General features: G+C 46.5%; 1 protein-coding gene across 5 annotated transcripts in view; it reads right to left on the bottom strand.

Moving 5' to 3' along the window:
* Positions 1 to 19,931, bottom strand: part of cica (capicua transcriptional repressor a) — a 55,391-nt gene extending 35,460 nt beyond the window's left edge. For all 5 annotated transcript variants that reach the window (XM_084081040.1, XM_084081041.1, XM_084081038.1 and 2 more), the window contains exons 1-3: positions 19,756 to 19,931; positions 8,566 to 12,532; positions 7,399 to 7,675 (exon numbers count right to left, since the gene is read on the bottom strand). In XM_084081040.1, coding sequence (XP_083937166.1) covers positions 7,399 to 7,675; positions 8,566 to 12,249 — 3,961 coding nt within the window. In that variant the 5' untranslated portion in view covers positions 12,250 to 12,532; positions 19,756 to 19,931. The remainder of the gene's footprint in view (positions 1 to 7,398; positions 7,676 to 8,565; positions 12,533 to 19,755) is intronic.
* Between the last annotated feature and the right edge of the window lie 3,091 nt (positions 19,932 to 23,022).

Below are 23,022 nucleotides of genomic sequence, written 5' to 3' on the forward strand. Positions count from 1 at the left end.
GTGTGTGTGTGTGTGTGTGTGTGTGTGTGTGTGTGTGTGTGTGTGTGTGTGTGTGTGCGTGCGTGTGCGTGTGCGTGTCCGTGTGTGCGCGTGTGTGTGTGTGTATAGCATGCTGATTAAAAGGCTGTAGGCAAGTTCGTATTAGGAGCCTGAAAGACAGGGTACATTTGGTTGGCTTAACGTACAGTATGCATGAATCACAAAAAGGGTTCACCTTTCTATGCAGGCCTTGATATAAAAAAACAACAACCAGCATATAATTAGGATTTATTTTATTTAAATACTTATTTATTTATTTGATTTTCAACTTCACTTTAGTACAGTGGCTTAATTAAGCACATTAACTAAAGACACACGGTTAAAAATAACAGAGTGCAAATAAGATGTTTTAAGTCCTTTCTTTTACTAATGTTTCAAATGTTTGACACCGTGACCATTAGGCCTGTCACAATTATTACATAATCGTCTAATCGCAATTATTTGAGATAATCGCAATTATTTTGCATAATCGTTTCATTTTGAAAAATGTTCGCACATTTTCAAATATTAAAAAAGCAGAAATATTCGTGACACATTGTAAGCTTGTAGATCAGCTATTTCTGCTATTTTTACATGATTATGAATATGAATATTTCTTTGTATATTTAAGTTATTTGACATATCTGCCCTGTGCAATTTTTTATTACGAAGCCTAAAAGGCAAAAAAAAAACATTTGTATTCATAGTTCCAGTGTTCAATGCCAAACACACAATTAAATTGTTAATCGCAATTATTTGAGTGACAATTAATCGTCAACTTAAATGTGTAATTAGGACAGCCCTAGTGACCATGCCAGCACTTTATAAATGATTTCTTTGCGGTTACTACTGTGTGTGTTTTCTCAAATTAAAACACTTTTAACAGAACTATGGAACTGTAAACTACACATATCGCCTTTTTCTGAAATAAAGCTGTTCATACAGAGAGAATAACACACAACCACAAAAGCAGCTTTTCAGACTGCGACCCCCCAAAATAATCATATGTGAACAAGCCACTTGGAATTGTAGGAGTTGAGGCATTACATTTTGTTTGATTTGGTTCCACAGATAAATATTGTAAAAATAGCAGAACTACAAGCTCACAACGCCTCGCAACATGGGGCGTTGTGAGCTTGTAGATCTACTATTTTCATAATTATTGCCTATATACTGTATTATTTGACTATTTGGCCAATGTTTGACCAGTTTTTATAGCATAGTTTGTTGATTACTTTTGATGCAGTAATGGTCAATTAATTTTATTTACGTATTAAAATGGTCTTAAAAGTCGATAAATCGTCACTTTACTGTCATCTGGGGACCCCCCCAAAATCCTGAGGGGACCTACAGGTTGAGAACCACTGGCTTAGACTATATAAACTGACAGTGACCTCTGTTCTGCAGCAGCAGCAGCAGCAGCAGCAGCAGCACTGTGTCACGCAGCACGCTGATATTTAAGTATTTAAACTGTGTATTTATAGCTAGCCATTCACAGGCTGCCCCAGTGCTCGTTTCATATGGATATCGAGATTCGAGCGAGAGCTCGGCTTGTCCTAGCTGCTGCTGGGGCTGCAGACCTAAGCATTAGAATATATCGACTCTGGCACAGTTCTCTCTATCTCATTGTACTCACTGGAAGAAGTCACCCTGGATGAGATGAGCGTGGGCTAAATATCTAGTAAAAACACATTGCATGGACAGTATGTACCGGTCTGTAGTAGTAATGGCCCTGCACTGTCTCTCTCTCTCTGTCCAAGTCTCTCGTCCTTGTACCGAGTGTGTCAGTACAGCATGTACTGTGAAACTCTGTAAAGATGTCAATACGTTTCTGCGCCAAGGTCACCGAGACATTATTGTTGTTGTTGATTATATCCTTCTTTATGTTTATTATTACTTACATAGCATCTGAGGAGGTGCTCCTTACTGTGACTGTGCATAAGATAAGATCTTTATTGATCCTGCGAGGGAAATTCAGGTCGCCAAAAGGCAGCATATAAGGCAGTGGTTCTAAACCTGTGGGTCGGGACCCCCCCAGGGGGGTATTTTGGGGGGGGTCCCCAGATGACAGTAAAGTGACAATTTAAGAATTTTCAGACCTTTTTAATACCCAAAGAAAATAAAAAGACCATTACTGCATCAAAAGTAATAAACAAACTATACTATAAAAACTGGTCAAGCATTGGCCAAATTGTCAAATAATAAGAAAGAAGCAAAAGAAAAATCTGCTATTTTCACAATATTTATCTGTGGAACCGAGTCAAACTAAATTGAATGCCTCAGTTCCTGCATTCCAAGTGCTTGTCAGGGTGGGGGTCCCCAGTTCAAATTTGATTATTTTAGGGGGTCACGGCCTGAGAAGGTTGAGAACCACTGCCATACAGTACACGCTACGCCTAAATAGTGTTTCATCTTTGCTAATATTCAGAAACTCCCTTCATGGTGACGCAGTATATTGTTTCCTCACTGTTGTTACACGTATTATTTATAGTTAAATGGCTGCTGCTTCAAAAAACAAAATTGTTACTTAAAGTGCTACAACACGGCTCAAAAAACATGCAAAGAAATAAGGAAAGGGTGAAACTTGCACAGCAGCTACAGCACATCGGCGCCGTAACCTTACACTCGCAGTCCTCACAGAACCTTTGCGGATGCAAGTGGAAAAAACAGCACCAATGTAACTGCTGATGCTAATGAAGCTGCCTTTTGCGGCGAATGAGGGAAGAGGACCGTATCACAGCCGCGGGCGCTCTTCTTCTGCCTGACGCCTTTATTTTGTTTGTTTCTGCGCTCTTTGTGTCTCCGAGGTGTTTTAAAATATGTACGAAAGAAGAACAATCGCTTACACTGCACAGGCATGTGGCTGGGAAAGTGTTAAGGAGATGTGTGCCCGTGCGTGCGTGCGTGTATGTGTACATTTCTGTGCGAGCGTGTGTAGAGGGAGAGCCGTTGGATGTGTTGATGTACCATATGTACTGTATGTGTGTGGTTCAGGGTGTCTATAAGTGGAAACATCTCTAAAGTACATGTGTAGGAGAAGCCTGTGAATGTGGGTCTACGTACTTATGTAGTGTGAATCTGTATGTGTGTGTGTGTGTGTGTGTGTGTGTGTGTGTGTGTGTGTGTGTGTGTGTGTGTGTGTGTGTGTGTGTGTGTGTGTGTGTGTGTGTGTGTGTGTGTGTGTGTGTGCGCGTGTGCTTTTGACAGAGAGACAGAGAGAGAGATAGAGAGTGAAGGAGTGCTCCTCCTGTAATCAGCCTAGACCTGAACACTTTACTGCACTAATTCTACAGAGCGAGACACCGTATCCATGACAACACGCTGGCAATACGATTACTCCCCTTTTTTTTTTCTATTGAGAGGACGAGAAACATTCACATCACGCCCGAGCTGCCCTTGGTGCCCTGTCTGAGGTTGTTGATTGTCTGCTACATTTAACCGAGTGTGTGTGGGTGTGCGGCGTGTGCGTGATGTGTGTGTGTGGGTGTGTGTGTGCGTGCACGCAGCGTGCGCATGTGTGTGAGTGAGTACACGGCTCAATGTGTATGTGTATGTGAAATTGTGAATGTCCTCATTGCCCCCTCTCTTTTGTTCTATCAGCCTTGCATGTCTAGACATGTCAATACTCTAACCCTTTTAAAGTTTCAGCGAGAACTTTAGCACACAATTATCACACACACACACACACAGTGGTGTAAAGTAACTAAGTACATTTACTCAAGTACTGTACTTAAGTACGATTTTGAGGTATTTTTACTTTAATGGAGTATTTCCAATTTTCTGTACTTTTACTTCTACTCCATTACACCTCATTAGGAAAATATTGTACTTTTTATACATTTGAAAATTTGTGAAATAGGACCTTCTGCATAATGAGTACTTTCTACTTTTGGTACTTTACATACATTTTGATGCCAATTCTTTGAATACCGTTTATGTCTAAAATTTGAGTACTTCCACCACTGCACACACGCACACATACACTAGAGATGGGACGGGAATACGCTTTGCAACCGGTTAGTCCACATCTTTATCCGGTTAATTCACTTTTAGTGAGGCTGAAATATACGGTTATGACCCACGTACCCAGCCTGAAATTAAAAACGTGTTGTTCACAGAATGACCATTTATCAAGAATGCTATTTATATAAGGCTCCTTTCAATATTAATAATAATAATAATAATAGCCTAAATTGTGTCCCAATCTACGTGGCTAGTAAAATGCAGTAGCCTACACAGCTGGATATAAACTGTATCATGTTGCACGTGCTGCAGATGTATTAGGGCACCATTTTGCAAATGTACACACAACTTGTGAAATTATCCCAAACTGAGTTACACACTTTAACCCATTTAGACCTGAGGCCGATTCTAAAAACGCCTTCTAAAACCTAACCATAGTTTTCTGAAAACGTTCAAATTCTTACTAAAAATAAAAAATAACAAATGATGTTACTATACTATAGCAACAACTAATGAGACACAGAGGTGGCATCCGGATTGAAAGGTATAACAACTTATAGGTAGCAACAGGTCTCAATGGGTTAAAGCATTTCATTTTGTGGCTAACGGTAGTTTTTGAGTCAAGCTAGTTTTTTTGTGATGCGCTCTCATTTGCTCTGGTCAGCTAGCAGCGTTACGCCCAATTTATACTTTGTGACACCATCGTACGATGAGGCATAAATTAGGCTAGATGTACTGGAAATGCAGGAAAACCAGCTGTGCGCCTGAAACTACTCTACTAAGTTACTGCACCTGCCCAAATGTGTTTAAAATAATGACATCTCTCCCATCAGTTAACCAAACATCATTGTAAAAAAAAAATGCAAACGTGTATTTATCATTGTGAAAAAGCATGCAAATAAACCAATAAGCTGGGGTTGACACTAACGGTTGCCCGCCTGCCCGTGGCAAGTAAATAGAACATTCGGGCAGGTGGAGTTGGCTTTCAGTTGCATTTGAGTGGGGAAGCAACTGTCTCTAGTTTGCTATAAACACAACACAAGATGCGTGGAATTTAAACATTTTCAAGATAATGTACTTTATATTTTATAAATGTATTTAAAATAAGTAGGGTTGTCCGATATTGGCTTTTTTACCGATAACCGATATACCGATATTGTCCAACTCTTAATTACCGATACCGATATCAACCGATACCGATATATGCGGGGATTATTGTGATTAGGGTAAGCTCAAATTTCATATCACACACACCATATACAGTAAAAACTCCTGTAACTTATTTATAAAGCAAAAAAAAAAAAAAAAAAAAAAAAAAATTTTTTTTTTTTTCAAAAACCGATACCGATATTTTCCCGATATCAATTTTTATGCTAATATCGGCCGATAATATCGGGAGGCCGATAAAATCGGACATCCCTAAAAATAAGTCATATTATATAGCTATTGAGATATTTTGCATAAATATTGAGGTATGTCCATATCTCACAGGCCCAGAATTCGCAAGTAAAGTAAATATCTTTTTTTTCCTATCAAGATTTACTTTTCGGGCAAGTGGGCTTGACCTTTGGGCAAGTAGAACATGACCTATTCTTCCCTGATGGTTAAGTGCCTCTGAGACCTTAGTGTCAACCCCTGCAATAAGCATATTCAGATCTTTTTTTCTTTTCGTGGCTAACCGGCTAACCACTGACATCTTTAGCATGCACCCACACATGCACACACACGTCATCAGCATCGCCCCTACAAAATAATTCAATGCAGTGCAAACACAACTCTCTCTAAAGTAACATTTTGCACAACTTGTGAGTTTGTTAAGTTTAAATAGGACTGAAGTGGTTAATGTATGTTTTGTAATAATAATAAAAAGTAACAAACGTTTTCAAATAATTGTAGTGGAGTAAAAAGTACAATATTTGTCTCTGAGATGTAATGAGTAGAAGCACAAGTATTGAGAATTGGAAATACTTCAGTGAAGTAAAAGTAACTCAAAATCTTAGTTAAGTACAGTACTTGAGTACATGTACGTAAATACTGCAACCACTGCAATCACAGACATGGATACACACATTCGGTGACTCCCCTAAACATACACATATATAGGAATACAAACAAAGCACACAATCAATGACAGCCCTTGCATACAAAGAAACACACACACACACACACACACACACACACACACACACACACACACACACACACACACACACACACACACACACACACACACACACACACACACACACACACACACACACACACACACACACACACACACAGCAGTGGAACTCATTGATTCTCACACAACCACACCACACCACACGCACGCACACAAACGCACGCACACACTTACTGTACTCTGAGTCAACCCCCACACATAGTGTACCACTGCCTGAGACACCACAGTTAATGTTAAAACCTCCCACACCTCTGTGCTTCACAAAGATCTGCTATCACTGCACAGTCATCCCTGTCATATGAACCAGAAAGAACACCGCTCATTCACACACACCGGTGTGTGTGTGTGTGTGTGTGTGTGTGTGTGTGTGTGTGTGTGTGTGTGTGTGTGTGTGTGTGTGTGTGTGTGTGTGTGTGTGTGTGTGTGTGTGTGTGTGTGTGTGTGTGTGTGTGTGTGTGTGTGTGTGTGTAGGAATTGAGTGGAATGGGTCTGAGTTTAAGCCTGTTAGTTTCAAATCAATTGTCCTTGAGATCTATTAGTTGACGAGAGGCTGCATTGTGCATTTATTTGTGTTGGTAAGAACGATATGACTCTCTGTTCCTTTTCTATAACTATGCACTGTAACCTGTGCTCTAATCCACATCATAGGTTAGCGCAGGGGTCTTCAAAACTCTTTGTCAAGGAGGACCCCCACATTTAGGCGACTGAACCCTATTCCAGTTGTCTTGCCTGAAAGGATGGTTTGTTTAAATTGAATTGAAATTGTGTACCTGAGAAATAGATTAATAGTGATATTGAAACACATTGTGAGAATATCATATCAGTCGTAACACTTTTTGCATTGTAATAATTACATCAATTACAAAAGTGAATATCATTTTTGTTAAATTCAACTACTGCTCATTTGGCTGAAGTGGAACTCCCTCCGGGACCACACTTTGAAAACCTTAGGGTGTGAGGACAGAAATAGAGCAAGCTTTCATATCTAGATCAACAAACAACAAGTAAGGAGTGCAAGGATCACAGATAAAACACCTATCACCTCTTTGAGCCAACACACACACACACACACACACACACACACACACACACACACACACACACACACACACACACACACACACACACACACACACACACACACACACACACACACACACACACACACACACACACACACACACACACACACACACACACACACACACACACACACACACCTCCGCCTCCCTTACCTGTCCCTGGACGTCCCATGATGATGTCTTTCCGCGGGGCGGGGTGGGGTGACTCGGCTGGCAGTATGAGGGGCAGGAGGGCAGTGGGCGAGGGGTGACAGGCCACCGGCTGTGGCAGGGCCCCTCCAGAGGCGTCCTGGTGGCCCCCTGGCTTCCTCTCTCTTTCCCGGCCCCCGGAGCCAGGGGAGGAGAGGGTGGAACCAGTGGAGGTGGAGACCAACCCCAGGGTGGTGGGAGAGGACAGGGCAGAGTGGCCTGGTGTACCTGGGGTTAGAGACTTATGGGAGAGAAGTGGGCCGGTTAGTTTGAAAATCTATTCATTTAATTTATAAATTTTATGAATTACACGTGACCGTTGAAATGAGCGCATCGAATATAGCCGATCTACAAGCTTACGATGTGTCGCGCTGCAAAGCGGTGAGTGCTTGTAGATCGGCTATTTTTGGTACACGACACCAGCGCGCAACTAAATATAAATCCAGCTTTAAGATCATAATTGTTCAACGTTAGTCAAATACATAGATTTATATAGAAAGAAAATAGAAATGATGCGTTATGCCTTCTTATAATTATGCTTAAATATATCTATATTGTTGTGGGGGGATGGGGTGCGATGGTCCTTGACAATTGTTTGAAATATCTAGCGGTCCAGAGCTCAAAAAAGGTGTGGAACCATTGATCTATTCTAATTTTACATTTTACCATTTAACCCATTAAGACCTGGAACTGTGTCATTTTTAGATTTGAGCTAAAAAGCATTATTTTACACTTTGGGCTATTCAAAAATAGCAGATATACAAGCTCATAGCTCGGCACCGAGTGCCGAGCTATGAGCTTGTAGATCTGCTATTTTTGAAAAATCGTGAAAATGTGTGCAAATCTTTGAATATATATATTTTTAAAATGAACATTTTTAACTCAAATCGTTGCTTCTGAGGGTCCCTGGAACAAAATATTTTGATGGGGGTCCGCAGCCAAATACATATAATTTTAGGGGGTCCTTGACATGAAAAAGATTGAGCACCACTGATATAGAAACATCCGTTTTTCAGAATACTGTTGAGATTTAGGAGACATGTAGAATCGGCTTCAGGTCTCAATGGGCTAAAGGAGTTGATGCTTTTACAGACATAAAATCAAAGAAGCTAGAAAGAGTGATGTTCTTACAGAGCTGGAGGTGACCAGTACCAGGGTGGAGGCTGGGTTACGAAGGAGCACAGCTCCGTTGGTGGCGGCCCCGTTGATCGGGACGGGGACCTGGAGGCCCGGGGGAGGCGCGGCCAGGTGGGGGGGTTGGCTGTGCTCCCTGGACCGGCTCCTCTCCCTCCTCCCTAGCGGACCGTCGGAGAACTTGGCCAGGGGGACGTCCGGGTTCCTCACGATGACGGGCGAGTCCCGGAGCGGCACGATGCGTCGAGGGGAGGGCTCCTGGGGCAGCGGGGAGGGAGGGGTGGGCGACACCAGCATTGGCGGAGGGGTGGACGCGGCGGAGGACGGGGGGCGGCTGGTGGCGCTGCGAGGCCGGGGGAAGGAGAGGGAGGAGGGCGTGTTTGGCTGGCTCTGGGGGGAGAGGACGCGGAAGGCGGCGGGGCTGAGGCCCAGCAGGGCCGGGTCCCCCACCCCTCCGCCCGTAATCCCCACCCCGATCAGCTGCTGCTGATGCAGCTCAGGCTTGGTGTGGTAGTCCTGGAGCACCGGGAGCGGAGGAGGATGGTGGCTGTCGAGCTTCCTCTTGCTGGGGCTCATGGGCACGGTGAACGTGAGGTTAGTCTGGAAGGTGGGCATGATGCCCGACAGGTGGCGCTCTCGCTCGCCCGGCGTGCCCGGCAGCTTCGTTCCGCTGAGCTGGCGGTGGCGTCGCGGCGTCAGCGAAGGGGGCGCGGTGATGGGCGAGAAGGTGGCCGGGCGGAAGCCAAACAGCGGCGAGGGAGAGGGCGACGGCGTCGGGGAGAAGGGCGACTGGTTGGAGATGGGGGAGAATGAGGGCGTGCCCGAGCGCGAGCTCCCCAGGGAGACCAGCATGGTCGCCGCCTCGCACTCGTCGAAGTCGAAGCGCGACAGGTCTTGGGGAAGGAGGGAGGGCAGGACCAGACGTGGACGGGAGTCTCCGCCCCGGCTGCTGGCCTCGCTGCTGTCCCGCGACGTCTCGTCCCAGTCAAACTCCGAGCTGGCCCTGCCGCCGCCCAGACGCAGGTCCGAGGGGGTCAGGGTGCCCGTGCTGCTGGCTCCTCCCCGCTCCCTGCCTCCGCCACTGGCCTCCATCTCTTTGGTCCTCATGGAGAGGTGACGGGAGCAGTATCCCCGGCGCTGTGACTCCTTGGAGCAGCCCTCGCGGGAGCACAGCCGCCTCCACTGCTTGCCGTTGAACTTCTTGCGGATGCCGGTGGGCGTGCACACGACGTCGCCCTTCTTGTACTTCTGCTGTGCGGCCGTAAGTGGCGTGCGAGAACGCGAGGAGGAGGAAGATGTCGCGCCGGAACCTGAGCCTCCTCCTGCACCCGAGGAGCCTCCTACTCCTCCTCCGCCACCAGAGGAGGCCTTTTCTGCTCTGGAGGAGGAGGAGGCGGTGGAAGAGCAGATGGAAGGGAGAGGAGGGAGCTGGGGCGCGGCGAGGACGGCCGCCCCGACCACCGTGGCGGGGTCGAGCCCCAGCAGCACCGGGGAGGGGGGCGGGTGCGGGTGCGGGTTCAGAGCGAGGTGGGCCTGGGGGATCCCGATTCCCCGCACCACAGACAGGTGAGGGCTGAGGTAGCCTGGCGGAGGCTTGGAGATGATGTGGCGGTGCTGGGACACCCCGATGGGGCTGGCCCCTGGGACGATGGCCCCCATGGGGACCATGCTGAAGTGGGACACCTCCATGTCCTCGATGGCACCCGGCATGTACGGGTGCTGCTGCTGCTGCTGCTGCTGATGTGTGACGCTCCTCTCCATCTCTCTGTCCTGCTGTCTCTGCAGCTCCAGCTCCTTCTCCCTCTCCCAGTCCCGGCCCGGCGCCAGACTGAGGACCGAGGCCGTGGTGATGGGGGAGCTGATGTTGGAGGAGCAAGGCGTGCTCGAGGAGGTGGGGACCATGCCGGGGTAGGGCAGTCCGCCACCGTGGCCCAGCATGGCGGCCATGCTGGTCTGGACCATCCCCCGATGACACAGCTCCTGCTCCACCTCTACCTCCATCTCCTCGCGCTCCTCGCGTTCACTCTCCCTGATTCCCTCCCTTTCATCTCGCCCTCCTCCTCCTCCTCCTCCTCCACCGGAGGTACAGATGGCGGGAAGGTCCAGGTCCCAGGGAGGCACCAGGAGGCGGAGACTTTGCCGAGAAACCCACACCGCCTTGGTGGAACCTGCCGCCGACCCCCTGCCGTCCCCCTCTTCGTCCCTGAGACGGGGCGTGGCCGACCCCCTGTCCTCGGTCAGCAGCACCCGGTAAGGGTGGGCTACGGCCGGGTGCGAGTCCACCTGGGTCACCACGCCCTCCCGGTACCACTGCCTCTGGCCGTCGCCATTGTCCTGGTCTCCGAACGGCACGCATACACGGGCGCCGATGGGTACCGGGTGAGAGCCTGGAGGAGGAGCGTCCAGGATAATGTCCACCTCCTCCTCGCCGCCCGTGGCGCCCTGCTGGTGGCGGTATGGGTAGCAGCACAGCGCCTTCTCTCCGTTCAACAGCACCTCCAGGCTGCCAAACTCACCGCTGACCTTACGGACCACACCGGCGCGGAACACCGATTCTGAACTCTCCCCGTTTGTCTTTTCTCCTCCTCCTCCTCCTCCATCGTCCATCCTTTCCTCGCTCCGCCGTCTCAGCTGACGGGCGAGCACACGCTGGTTCTTCAGCCCCTTGGCCAGGGCGTCGGTGAGTGCGTCGGGGAGGCTGTTGGGGTTGTGGTGCGTGGGCATGGGGGGACGTGTGTGCGGGTCTCCCACCACCTCCAGGTCGGCCGAGTGCTCGCTGGCCGTGTCCGTGGAGGAGCAGCGGGGCAGCGGGCTGGGCGAGACTCTCTCCGCCTCTCTCGACCCCTCGCCGTGCCCCGGTCTGTCTCTGTCCCCTCCCACGGACAGAGGTAGGGTGGGCGGTCCCGGGGAGTTGTCCTGAGGGGTCCCTGTGCCGCTGATGCTGGTCCTGTCGCCGTTGTTGTTGTGAAAGTCCTCCATGGGCCTCCTCGTCTGACCGCCGTTTTCCGAACCGCCGACGTCGCTTCCCGCCGGCCCTTGGCTTATGACCCCACCGGTCAGAGGGAGAGCGGGAGGGAGCGGGGGTGGGGGGGGCGTGGGCGTGCCGGAGGCGGGGTTGCTATGGCTACCGGCGGGCGAGCAATGTTCGGAGATGTACTTCTTCTTGGGCATGCGCGCTTTGAAGGTGGCCGTCTTCCTGCTGGAGGCGGGGTTAGGGCTGTTGTTGGCACTGGGCGTGCTGCTGTTGCTGTTGCTGTTGCTGTTGCTGTTGCTGTTGCTGCTGTTGCTGCCGCTGTCGTTGTGGCCGGCGACGCCCACAGCCGGCGACGCCAACCTCCCGGGGTCCATCGGTGCCGGTGCCCCGCCCGCCGCTTCCGAGAGCCTCGGCGGACCGTCTCTGTGAAGACCCTCCCCGTCCAGAGTGGCCCGTGTCCTGATCGGCTCCTCCTGGGAGGACTCTGAGTTTGAAGAAGAAGAGGTGGAGGACGAGGAGGATGATGATGACGACGATGACGGTGAGGAGGTGTGGTTTTTGTTTTCCGGGGACCTGCTCCTGTCTCTGTGCTCGTCTGGGTCTCTCTTATCTCCTCTGTCGGGGGTGTCGCCCGCTCCGCGACGCTTCCCTCCTTTGGTCCGGGTGGAGGGAGGGGAGCGCCGGCCCTGCTTCTTTAACGGCTTCATCTTTTCATCTAGATGTCTCTCTGTTTTCCTTCCCTCCCGCTTTCCCACCAGACAAGTCCTTTTGATTTGTTTATTTATTTAACCCAGAGATTCTGCCCCTTTATCTGTCTCTCTCTCTCTCTCTCTCTCTCTCTCTCGGCACTCACACTCGCTCCACTCCTCGTTTTTATTATTTCTCGTCTTCTCGCCACGCCGTCTCTATTTCCCTCCTCTTCTGGGGTCTCTCTCTCTCATGCCTTACTTTCCTCCTCGTTTTGTGACTTTCCACCTTTTTCGAGAGACTCTGAAAGAGAGAAAGAGACGGAGAGGGAAGGGAAACACAGAGAGGATTACTCATGTGGTAAACGTATTGTGACATGCACAAAGCCTATTCACTGTATAAGGTACCGTACAGCGAACTGCGGTGGTAGAAAAAGTACTCGCATGTTTTACTAAAGTAAAAGTATCAATACTGCAATGTAGAAATACTCTGTTACAAGTAAAAGTCTGGAATTCAAAATCTACTTGAGTAAAAGTACAAAAGAATTGGTATCAAAATGTACTTAAAGTACCAAAAGTAGAAAGTACTCATCATGCAGAATGTCCCATTGCATAAGTTTTCAATGTATACAAATCTTTTGAAAATAGTATATCTGGCCCGGACCGCTGGCGTAGCGGTCCAGGCACCTAGGCTGATGTAGCCTGACAGCACGTTTTGAGTTCGACTCCCAGCCTTTGCTGCGTGTCACTCCTCATCTCTCTCTTCCCCTTTCCTGTCAGCCTACTGTCCTGCCATGATAAAGGCATAAAAAGCCCCAAAAATACATCTTTAAAAAAGAAAATAGAAGATTGCATTGTGAGCTTGTAGATCGGCTATTTTAAAATGGCAAAAATGTATATAGGGCTGAAGGGGGTAATGTATGATTTGTAATAATATATATATTTTTTTAAAGTAGTGGAGTAAAAGTATTTAAAATTGGAAATACTCCAGTAAAGTAAAAAAATACAATTTAAAAAAAAAACTTAAGTACAGTACTTGAGTACATGTACTTAGTTACTTTACATCACTGACTAACCGTATGCTGTTGAAAGCAAAGTGGCTCATTAAAACCAAACCAAAATGTTTACTTAAATGTCTTTTTCTTGTAGTACTTTTGAGATTTGTGCTTAACAAAAAACACAATGCGACTTAAAACCATAGCTAATTATTGCTTTCATGAAGGGAATGTGGTCAATCCATATCCTTTCCCTTTTTTCCTTATCATGATGAGAATAGAATCTCAACAAAGAGTGCAGGGAATAAACAGGTAGCTACACAAGCAAAACCGGCAAGCAGGGTTATACAACATTGTACAATTCAGCATCTTAACAATTACACCTGTCTACAGGCACCAAAATACATTCTTTTTATTTAAAAAGCAATGTTAAAGGTAGGGTAAGTGATATTTTTTTGGTTAAAACAAAAAGTATTTTGTTAAAAGGTTAAAGCACTATATTCTGATAGTAATCATTGCTATAGAGTGTTTGTTCAGTAACAGGAGTCTCCCCGTCTCTCCAGCTCTTTAATAAACAGAAAATACATTTTCCGGTAGGTGTCAAAATCTCAGCCCATCAGGAGAAAGTACCCATTTTTAAGCTTCATTTTTATAGTGTTCCAGTTCCAATTTTGCATGCTCATGTCTTAGTGTCATCACTTCCAATTTCACTTGTTTAATCTATATCCTGATTGAGTTCTCTATCCTGATTGGATAAAATTGGAAATGAAACTGAAACTGAAACGAAAATGCATTTTCTGTTTTATAAAGAGCTGGAGAGACAAGGAGACTCCTTTTACTGAACAAACACTCTATAGCAACGAGTACTATCAGAATATAGAGCTATATAACACTTATTTTAACCAAAGAAAATCACTTACCCTACCTTTAAAGTAATTCAGAGTAAATGTTAACTTCAAAGTAAATTAATTTCAAAGTAAAAGCGGACACACGTGTGTACATTAAAAATAATGACATATTCAGCCACCTGTTTAGTCACTCACTACAAAATGACATGCCATAGTACTACAGTCATCTTGTACTTATTTACAAATTCATTACACATTAAATCATTACATAATAGGTTCTACTCACGTTACGCAAGGCCTGCATTCATGCAAGATACATATTAAAAGCAAAAGGCCATATTTTAGGGTAAACACAGTATGGGGCTTACAACACAGTATGGAAATAGTGAGGAGCACTTTACAAGTGCTTGCCCAGACAAGCCTTTTTATGTGCACACTTGCTCGCTACACACACACACACACACACACACACACACACACACACACACACACACACACACACACACACACACACACACACACACACACACACACACACACACACACACACACACACACACACACACACACACACACACACTACGGTTTCTTGGCCAGGGCAGTAGAGGCGGGGGAATTCCTTGTTCACTCGCATTCTGAAACTCTCCCTCCCTCCCTCCCTCCCTCCCTCCCTCCTCTCTCTCTTTCTCTCACGTAGTCAGTCTGTGTGTCTCTTTCCCACTGTCTCTTCTGCAAGCTTTCTCACTATCTCTCCCCTTGCGTGCCGTCTCTACAATTCTGTCTGTATCCGCCTCTCTCTTTCTCTGTATTTCTGTGTGCACATCTCTCTCTCTCTCTCCGACTCTATATTGCCATCTGTCTCTATCTGTCCCTATAGTGAGATGTATGCCTCTCTCTCTCTCTCTCTCTGTCTGTACCCCTCCTCTCTCTCTGTCTGCTATGCCTCTCGCTGTTGTTCCATAGTGTGATCTGTATACCTCTCTGCATTTCTGCATATCTGTGTACCACCCCCTCCTCTCTCTCTCTCCCCCTCTCTCTCTCTCAGTGATGACCTTTATCTGTATATTTCATACTCAAGTAAATCCACCCCTACAATCTTCACTTCCTGTCAAAGACCATTACCTAACTTCCCCCTACTTCACCCCCACCCCTCTCTCTCTCTGGCTACTAGTATACTACTACTACCCTAGTACCTATATACGTATACACACATACACACATTCTTAATCCATATATATATATATATATATATATATATATATATATATATATATATATATATATATATTCTTATTCCATGCGGAATCACTCTAATACTATACCAGAGGTCATTTACAGACACGCTCCCATTGACAAAATGTTAAAAGATATATATATTTTTTTTTTTTGCTGACGCAGGGTTGCGTGAGAAATGCCTGTAATTCGAAAAGGAGTAGGTTGTGTTTGCTCTTTCTTCTTCCATCCAGCACTGTGTGTGTGCGTGTGTGTGTGTGTGTGTGTGTGTGTGTGTGTGTGTGTGTGTGTGTGTGTGTGTGTGTGTGTGTGTGTGTGTGTCTCTGATACTGTATGTGCAGGGCATGCCCGGGTCACTGTGTGTGTGTTCTGCCTCATTTGTTCCAACACAGGAGTTTCCATCGAGCTCCGAGCTACAGCGAGACGTCAACAACAACTACCGTACAACAGTGAGAATCAAAACAGCCCCTTATCTCCAACATAACAGCCTTTTAATGATGCTACCTCTGTCCTTTGCCTGTCATTGTCACATCGATCACCTGTCTGTTTACACACCACTCCGTCTCTGTCTGAATATCTATTAGTTTTGTCTGTCTATACACACACGCTTGCCCTCACGGGTCAATTTTCAGAATTGACACTTTAAGACCTGAGGCCAATTCTACAAATGCCTTATAAAGTAGTAGTTCTCAAACTTTAATATTCAAAATTGTTCAACACTTTGGATATTTTTCAAAAATGCTCAAAAATAGCAGATGTACAAGCTCTCAGCGCGGCACAAAGCTTGTATATCTGATATTTTTTAACAGCCAACGCTAAAATCTAAAATGACACTTCCGGTTTTAATGGGTTAAATTAACACTGAGGATTTTATTGTGTACCTTCAATCCAGGCTGTCGACATTTTAAAATGTCTTTTTGCACTGCCTGTCTGTCTTTCTCTATCTCCATTTATCTTGCCTGTCTGTCTATTCTCCTGCATGTCCACCTGCTTGCTTATACACTTTTGCCTGCCCTGCCTAGGTCAGGTGTCTGCTAGTCTCTCTCTCTCTCTCTCTCTCTCTCTCTCTCTCTCTCTCTCTCTCTCTCTCTCTCTCTCTCTCTCTCTCTCTCTCTCTCTCTCTCTCTCTCTCTCTCTCTCTCTCTCTCTCTCTCTCTCTCTCTCTCTCTCTCTCTCTCTCTCTCTCTCTCTCTCTCTCTCTCTCTCTCTCTCTCTCTACCAGTCTCTCTGTCCTCCCACCAGTCTCATTGTCCGCCTACCTCTATTGTCTTATCGACTCTCTTATCTACCACCTGACTGACTGACTGCCTTCCTTCCTAAGTCTCTGTCTATGCACGTCTGTCCTTTAGCCTGTCTACCTGTATGTGTATGTCTACCGTAACCACATACTGTATGAACCCTTGCATCCCTAATCTGCGGGCGAAAATTTGGAGAAAATATCAGCTCTACAGGCTCACAATGCGTCACAATGTGACACGCTGTGAGCTTGTAGATCCGACATTTTCAGCGAAGAGATTTGATGTAATGGCGAAAAAGGAGGGTGCCTAGTATAAACCTCTAGGGGACTCCGGTCAACAAAGTATATATAGGTTTTAAGTGTCTATACGGCTAATCTCTGTTTACTCCCACCATGCTGTCTGTCTTTCTGCATGCTGCCTATGTGTCTCCTTGACTGCCTGTCTGACTTTGCGCCTCTTTAGAAAATCTTCTGTTAGTTCAAGCTCATGTCCTTTTAACAGGGGTCATCGATGTGTCCGTACACGGACAAATGTGTCCGTGGCAAGACTTGGCCTTGTCAGTGGCAAATTTTAGATTTTAAGATTTTTACATAACATTATAACGTTCTTATATTGATCATAAGACCCAATTACTGTCTCCAGGTTTTCCTCAGAATATGTAGAATATGTTACTGATTTACTATGACACTATGACACATTAGGAGTCCACTAGGACAGTGATTCTCTAACTTTTTATTTTCAAGGACCCCCTAACTCTGAGAGTTACAGACGTAAAGGTTATTTAAGGCTATAGCTCTTTATGTGATTTTGCTAAAATTATTGTACACTCATTTGTGTGTCCATGGGAAAAAAAAGATGTTGACAAAAATGTCCACCACAAGCCAGCGTAGCGATGACCCCTGCCTTTCAATATGGGATGCATCATGTCGGCTGGAGAGAAACATCCATCTCCAGAGAGGATGAGTAGCTAGCTACCCCTCGGCTTCAAGGCCACATCACGCACACAGGGAGGGAGAGAGAGAGAGAGAGAGAGAGATAGCAAACACCTATCCGATGATAGGCGGTAGTTTATATAGGCCTACACTATAGTCTACAGAGCAAGCAGTCATCATCACTGCCTGCATGATGTGTGCTATATGTAAATTCCTATTTAGGACAGGGGACTCGTAGAGAACAGCCGCCATAAAATAATTTGGCAGGCTGCCTTACTTGGTCACGATAGAGGTATGCTCCATGTGTTTACTCAGTAGGGTTAGTGTACTGTGTACAACAGCTGGTGTCAGAGTCATGATAACAGCTTTACAAGATATACTGACGCAACACATATTGCCTTAGTGAAATATATGGAGCATAGATAGATAGATGCCTATATGGGAAGTATAGTAGCTAGTATCTATGGCACCCACAAGTCGTATACTCTAATAGTAATGACCATGTTATGTTATTGCCTAGCTATTACCGTTTCCTGATGGAATAGTACTACAGCACAACATTAGGACAACATAGTTGGAGCAACGTGACCATAAGCAGTTCATATAATAGCGTCGATTAAGTTAATGGCGCAATCATTACATGGAGCCCAAACTTGGGCTGAAATAAATGCGCACAGACACACACACACACACACACACACACACACACACACACACACACACACACACACACACACACACACACACACACACACACACACACACACACACACACACACACACACGCATATACAAGTCTCTCTCTCACTCACACACACACACACACACACACACACACACACACACACACACACACGTCTCTCTCTCTCACTGACACACACGCCACGCCACGCACACGCACACACACACACACACACACACACACACACACACACACACACACACACACACACACACACACACACACACACACACACGCACACACACGCGCGCGCGCGCGCGCAATAAAAGTATACAGTAAAATCCTCAATGTTTTTTTTTAATTCATTTTAAACTCCGACAAATAACAAATGCAACCAAATTGACCCCGTGAGGATCCATCTGGTTACATTGTGTGTAAGTGTACACTGACTCCCACAGTTAAAGAACTTGATCTATGCCTCAAGCGAAGGCACACTAACTGCAAAATGCAAAGTAAACCGGAGGAATGTCGTCACCTCTGCTTTAGCTCAATAGTACCGTATATGTGTCAAGCCCTCGTAGTGCTGCGATTACTATCTGCTTACTACACACACCAGGCCGTGGACGGTGTGTGCAGGGCAGCAGGCCTCACTCTACACTACAACACCAGGCCTCTTGGAAATAACGGCCAAATAACGCCTTTTAACACCTATATTAAGCCGTGATCTCATCCGATAGTGTTATGTGCGTCCGTGTGCACGACAGTTATCAAAGTGTCACCGGTGGAAAACACCGTACTTTGTCAATCCGGCCACTTAAAGCCTACATAACATACGGCGGCGATTCCGGCGAAACAGCAGGTAAAGTAATTATTGTTGCCAATCCGAAAGTGACAGTCATTGTGAAACATCGCCTAAGCCTCGGTGCAACTTTGTATATCGATCCTCTGGGTGTGTGTACTATCGTAACAACGTTGTATTAAGAAGACCCACATAAGTCGTAACGTTGTAACAAACAAAAAAAAGTAGCCGAAAAAAACAGAGATCAAGGCCCCGGCACCGCACGCCCTTAAAAACGTAAAAGCTACGACCAAATAGCCACATTGATTCATTAAAAAAGAGGAAGAAACTAAAGCCTATTATTTATATCCATGGCGTGAGAAAGGAGAGCTCATAATATACGTGCGTAGTTTTGTGAAGCTTTCCGTTGCTTTGTTATAAAGGGGGAGAGAACAGTTGTAGGGAAGCCCAATGGCAGTTATAACTTAGAAACTTTTCCCACTAGAAATACATTCAACGCCATAATGGCGTTGAATGTATTTCTAGTGGAAAAGTTTCTAGCTTCACTACAACAACCGCTCCCTTTTTCTCACCCCAGACACCCAATCCTATCCGCCCTCTATATTATTCCTCATCCGCAGCCCTTGTTGTAAAATGACAGCAGACACAACGATCGACCCCATACATCCACCATACTGTAGTCTGTTTATGGACGGTAAACATGTACCAACGTAGCACCTAAAGCCACAACAAGCTGTTACTGCAGCAGTGCTGCAGGAGGAGAAAGATTTGTGGGCTTTTTTTTTTTTATTCTTACTCACCCCGAGCCGATCTGACAGTCCTCCTGCAGCCTGGTGCTCTGTCCGGTCAGCGGGGAAACAGGGCAGAATAACACGCTTTAATGTCCAATGTGAGGATATGTAACGGCCCGCTACGTGTTTCTTCCAGCAAAGCAACTTAAAAGGAGGAAAAAAACTCCACTGACTGCCCTGTACCTTCTTACACTACAGTCGCAAAATGGTGAATGAAGCCCCGAAGCCTTGACAACCAGGCCGCTCGGCCAATGAGCGGAGCGCAAACGCATACAGTAGCCAATGGGAGCCTCGGGAGCGGCGCGAAGGGCGGAGCCGCGTGGCGAAGTGAAATTGACGGACGCGCCTCCTGGGCCAATCGCGGTGTGGGAAAACACAGAACAGCTGTTAGGGACCGAGGCTGCGACGGCCAATGATGGCGCAGCGTCACAGAAACTCTTTCTCTCTCTCCCTCCTTCCCTGTCTTTTCTCTCTCTCTCTCTCTCTCTCTCTCTCTCTCTCTCTCTCTCTCTCTCTCTCTCTCTCTCTCTCTCTCTCTCTCTCTCTCTCTCTCTCTCTCTCTCTCTCTCTCTCTCTCTCTCTCTCTCTCTCTTACAAACAACAAACAGGGACAGACAGGCATGCAGCCAACTGACATAAAAGTACAGAAACAGTCACTGAGGACTGTCTGGGCCTACTTTTGAAAGGAGATGTTTTTGTTTGTTTTTAATTTAATTCATTTTGTTTGTTTAATCAGGTCCCAGACTTGGACAAACTCCAAAGCATTGCTGTTGTGTTTCAACATCCAGTACATATTCTATATCTTGCTTTCTCACTTGAAAGTGCAATGTGTCCACAATCCACAGAGTGTAACTAAGCTACAGGTAGATGAGGTGTAGTTTTAAAGAGTGGCCATAAGAACACCAACTCCCAAATTCTCACGACTCCTCTGTTTTACGCTCTCTCTAGCTGAGCAGCCAATTAGAATCCTTCAGATGTCAGAGGATCTCTACATCCCGCCTCCATGTCCAATCACTTCAGACTTCAGAGGCTGTACGTCACCAAAGCTGTCTGTGATTGGCCGACAGATGGCAGGTCTGTAGGCCAATGACTGTGTGCTGTGGTGAGGTCATTGCGCTTGTTGCCATCATGTTGCTCAAACAGGAAGAGTGGGAAGGAAACCCAGAGAGTAAATTGGTCTAAACCTGGGATTACGCTTCCAAAGAGAATGACCCATATATACATTCCAGTGCCCCACGCAAACACACATTAAAATACACACACAACGGGATACACAAGACACATGTGCATGTCGGGGAAGCATGCAAACATGTGCTATGCACAAACAGCACTTTTTTTTCAGAAGAGATGCTTCTGAAGAGAAAGGCACACAAGTACTAATGCATACCATCACAGGAGCCCACACACTTACTCACTCACACGCACACGTGTGACACACACACACACACACACACACACACACACACACACACACACACACACACGCACGCACACACACTTCCATGTCTGTGTTGTATTTGTACCAGTGTGACCCATCACTTCTACACACACACACACACACACACACACACACATACACACACACACACACACACACACACACACACACACACACACACACACACACACACACACACGCATGTATGCACGTGAATGCAGACGTCCAGCGGTATTGTTGTTGTAGCAGTGCGACAGGCTGGCCCTACAGCTGACAGCCACAGATGGTTCAGTGTGGTCAGTGTTGATACAGAGCTGGCTGGATGCAGCACTGCAGACTGCCACTGTCACATACGCACGCACACACACGCATGCCAATGTGCATACACGTACACACACACAGCTCACACACATAAATACACAGACCACATCCATCCACCCACCCACCCACCGACCGACCGACCGACCGACCGACACACACACACACACACACACACACACACACACACACACACACACACACACACACACACACACACCCACCCACCGACACACACACACACACACACACATACACACACACACAGGTCAATGGGTACTAATGCATGCACTCACAGTGAGGCGGTAGGTACAGTAAATGCACATAAACAAATATTCTGGAATCGGGCGAGAGCACAAGAGCGAGCATCTATACCGCAGCGTTCCAACACGTTTGGGCGTTACATAAGCTGTACGTGTGCACTAGCAGACACCCTGCTCATCCCTTGATGTGCGCACACACTCACACTCACGCTCGCACGCACGCACGCACGCACGCACGCACGCACGCACGCACGCACGCACGCACGCACGCACGCACGCACGCACGCACGCACGCACGCACGCAAAAGACACACAGTTGTATGTACAGTATCGTAATGACCACAAATAGTTATTGTATAAGCATCCATGTCACGGGCGTATAGCCCCCAACACACACACACACACACACACACACACACACACACACACACACACACACACACACACACACTCAGTGTTTTATGTGCAGTCGACACACATAAATAGCCTTTGTGTGCACGCTCATTCAAGCGTGACCTATAAACATGCGTACAAACATAAATAGTGTGCATAGTAACCACAGTACCACAAACCCACGACAATGCCACACCATCATTACAGCAATTTCTGCCATTTAAAATCCTGTTACATGCAATTTCTAGACTACACACAGTGCTTCAAAAGAGTCTGAACAAACTCATCACAGACAGAGTAGACACACACACAAAAGTAGACTCAAATACATGCCGTGCATGCGTGTACATGAACAGGCGTACACAATACAAAGAACGCGAAACGGTTCCATGCCCGCAGAGACCCTGCAGAGTCACCCTGCCTGATGGCAGGGTGATTGTCTGCTCATTCACCATACAGCATCTATTCAGAAATGTAGGGCAAGTACAGAGAACACGCAACATTGTGGGACAGTTGTTTTCGTTAAGTCCTTCAGAGTGACACAGAGGTTGAGAGAGGACAGATGGGTGGACAGACAGACAAACAGAGACGTGGAAATTAAGAGGGAGGGAGATAAAGCCTCAAGACTCGAGCTTCAGAAAAGCTGCTGCAGAACTTCAGGGTATTAAGAGAGGGAGATTTGAGATGAAAGATCAAGCGAGAGACTCTTAGATGAATAAGAACTGTGGGAGAGAGAAGGAGAGACACATAAACAGACATCCAGAAAGACAGAAACAGAGCAAGAGAGAAAGAGATGCCACGAGAGTAAAAGGAAGACTCGGAGAGACATAAAGAGAGAGAGAGAGAGAGAGAGTGATAGCGACA

This window comes from Gymnoscopelus microlampas (assembly GCF_963454915.1).
Source record: "Gymnoscopelus microlampas genome assembly, chromosome: 15".
NCBI lineage: Eukaryota > Metazoa > Chordata > Actinopteri > Myctophiformes > Myctophidae > Gymnoscopelus > Gymnoscopelus microlampas.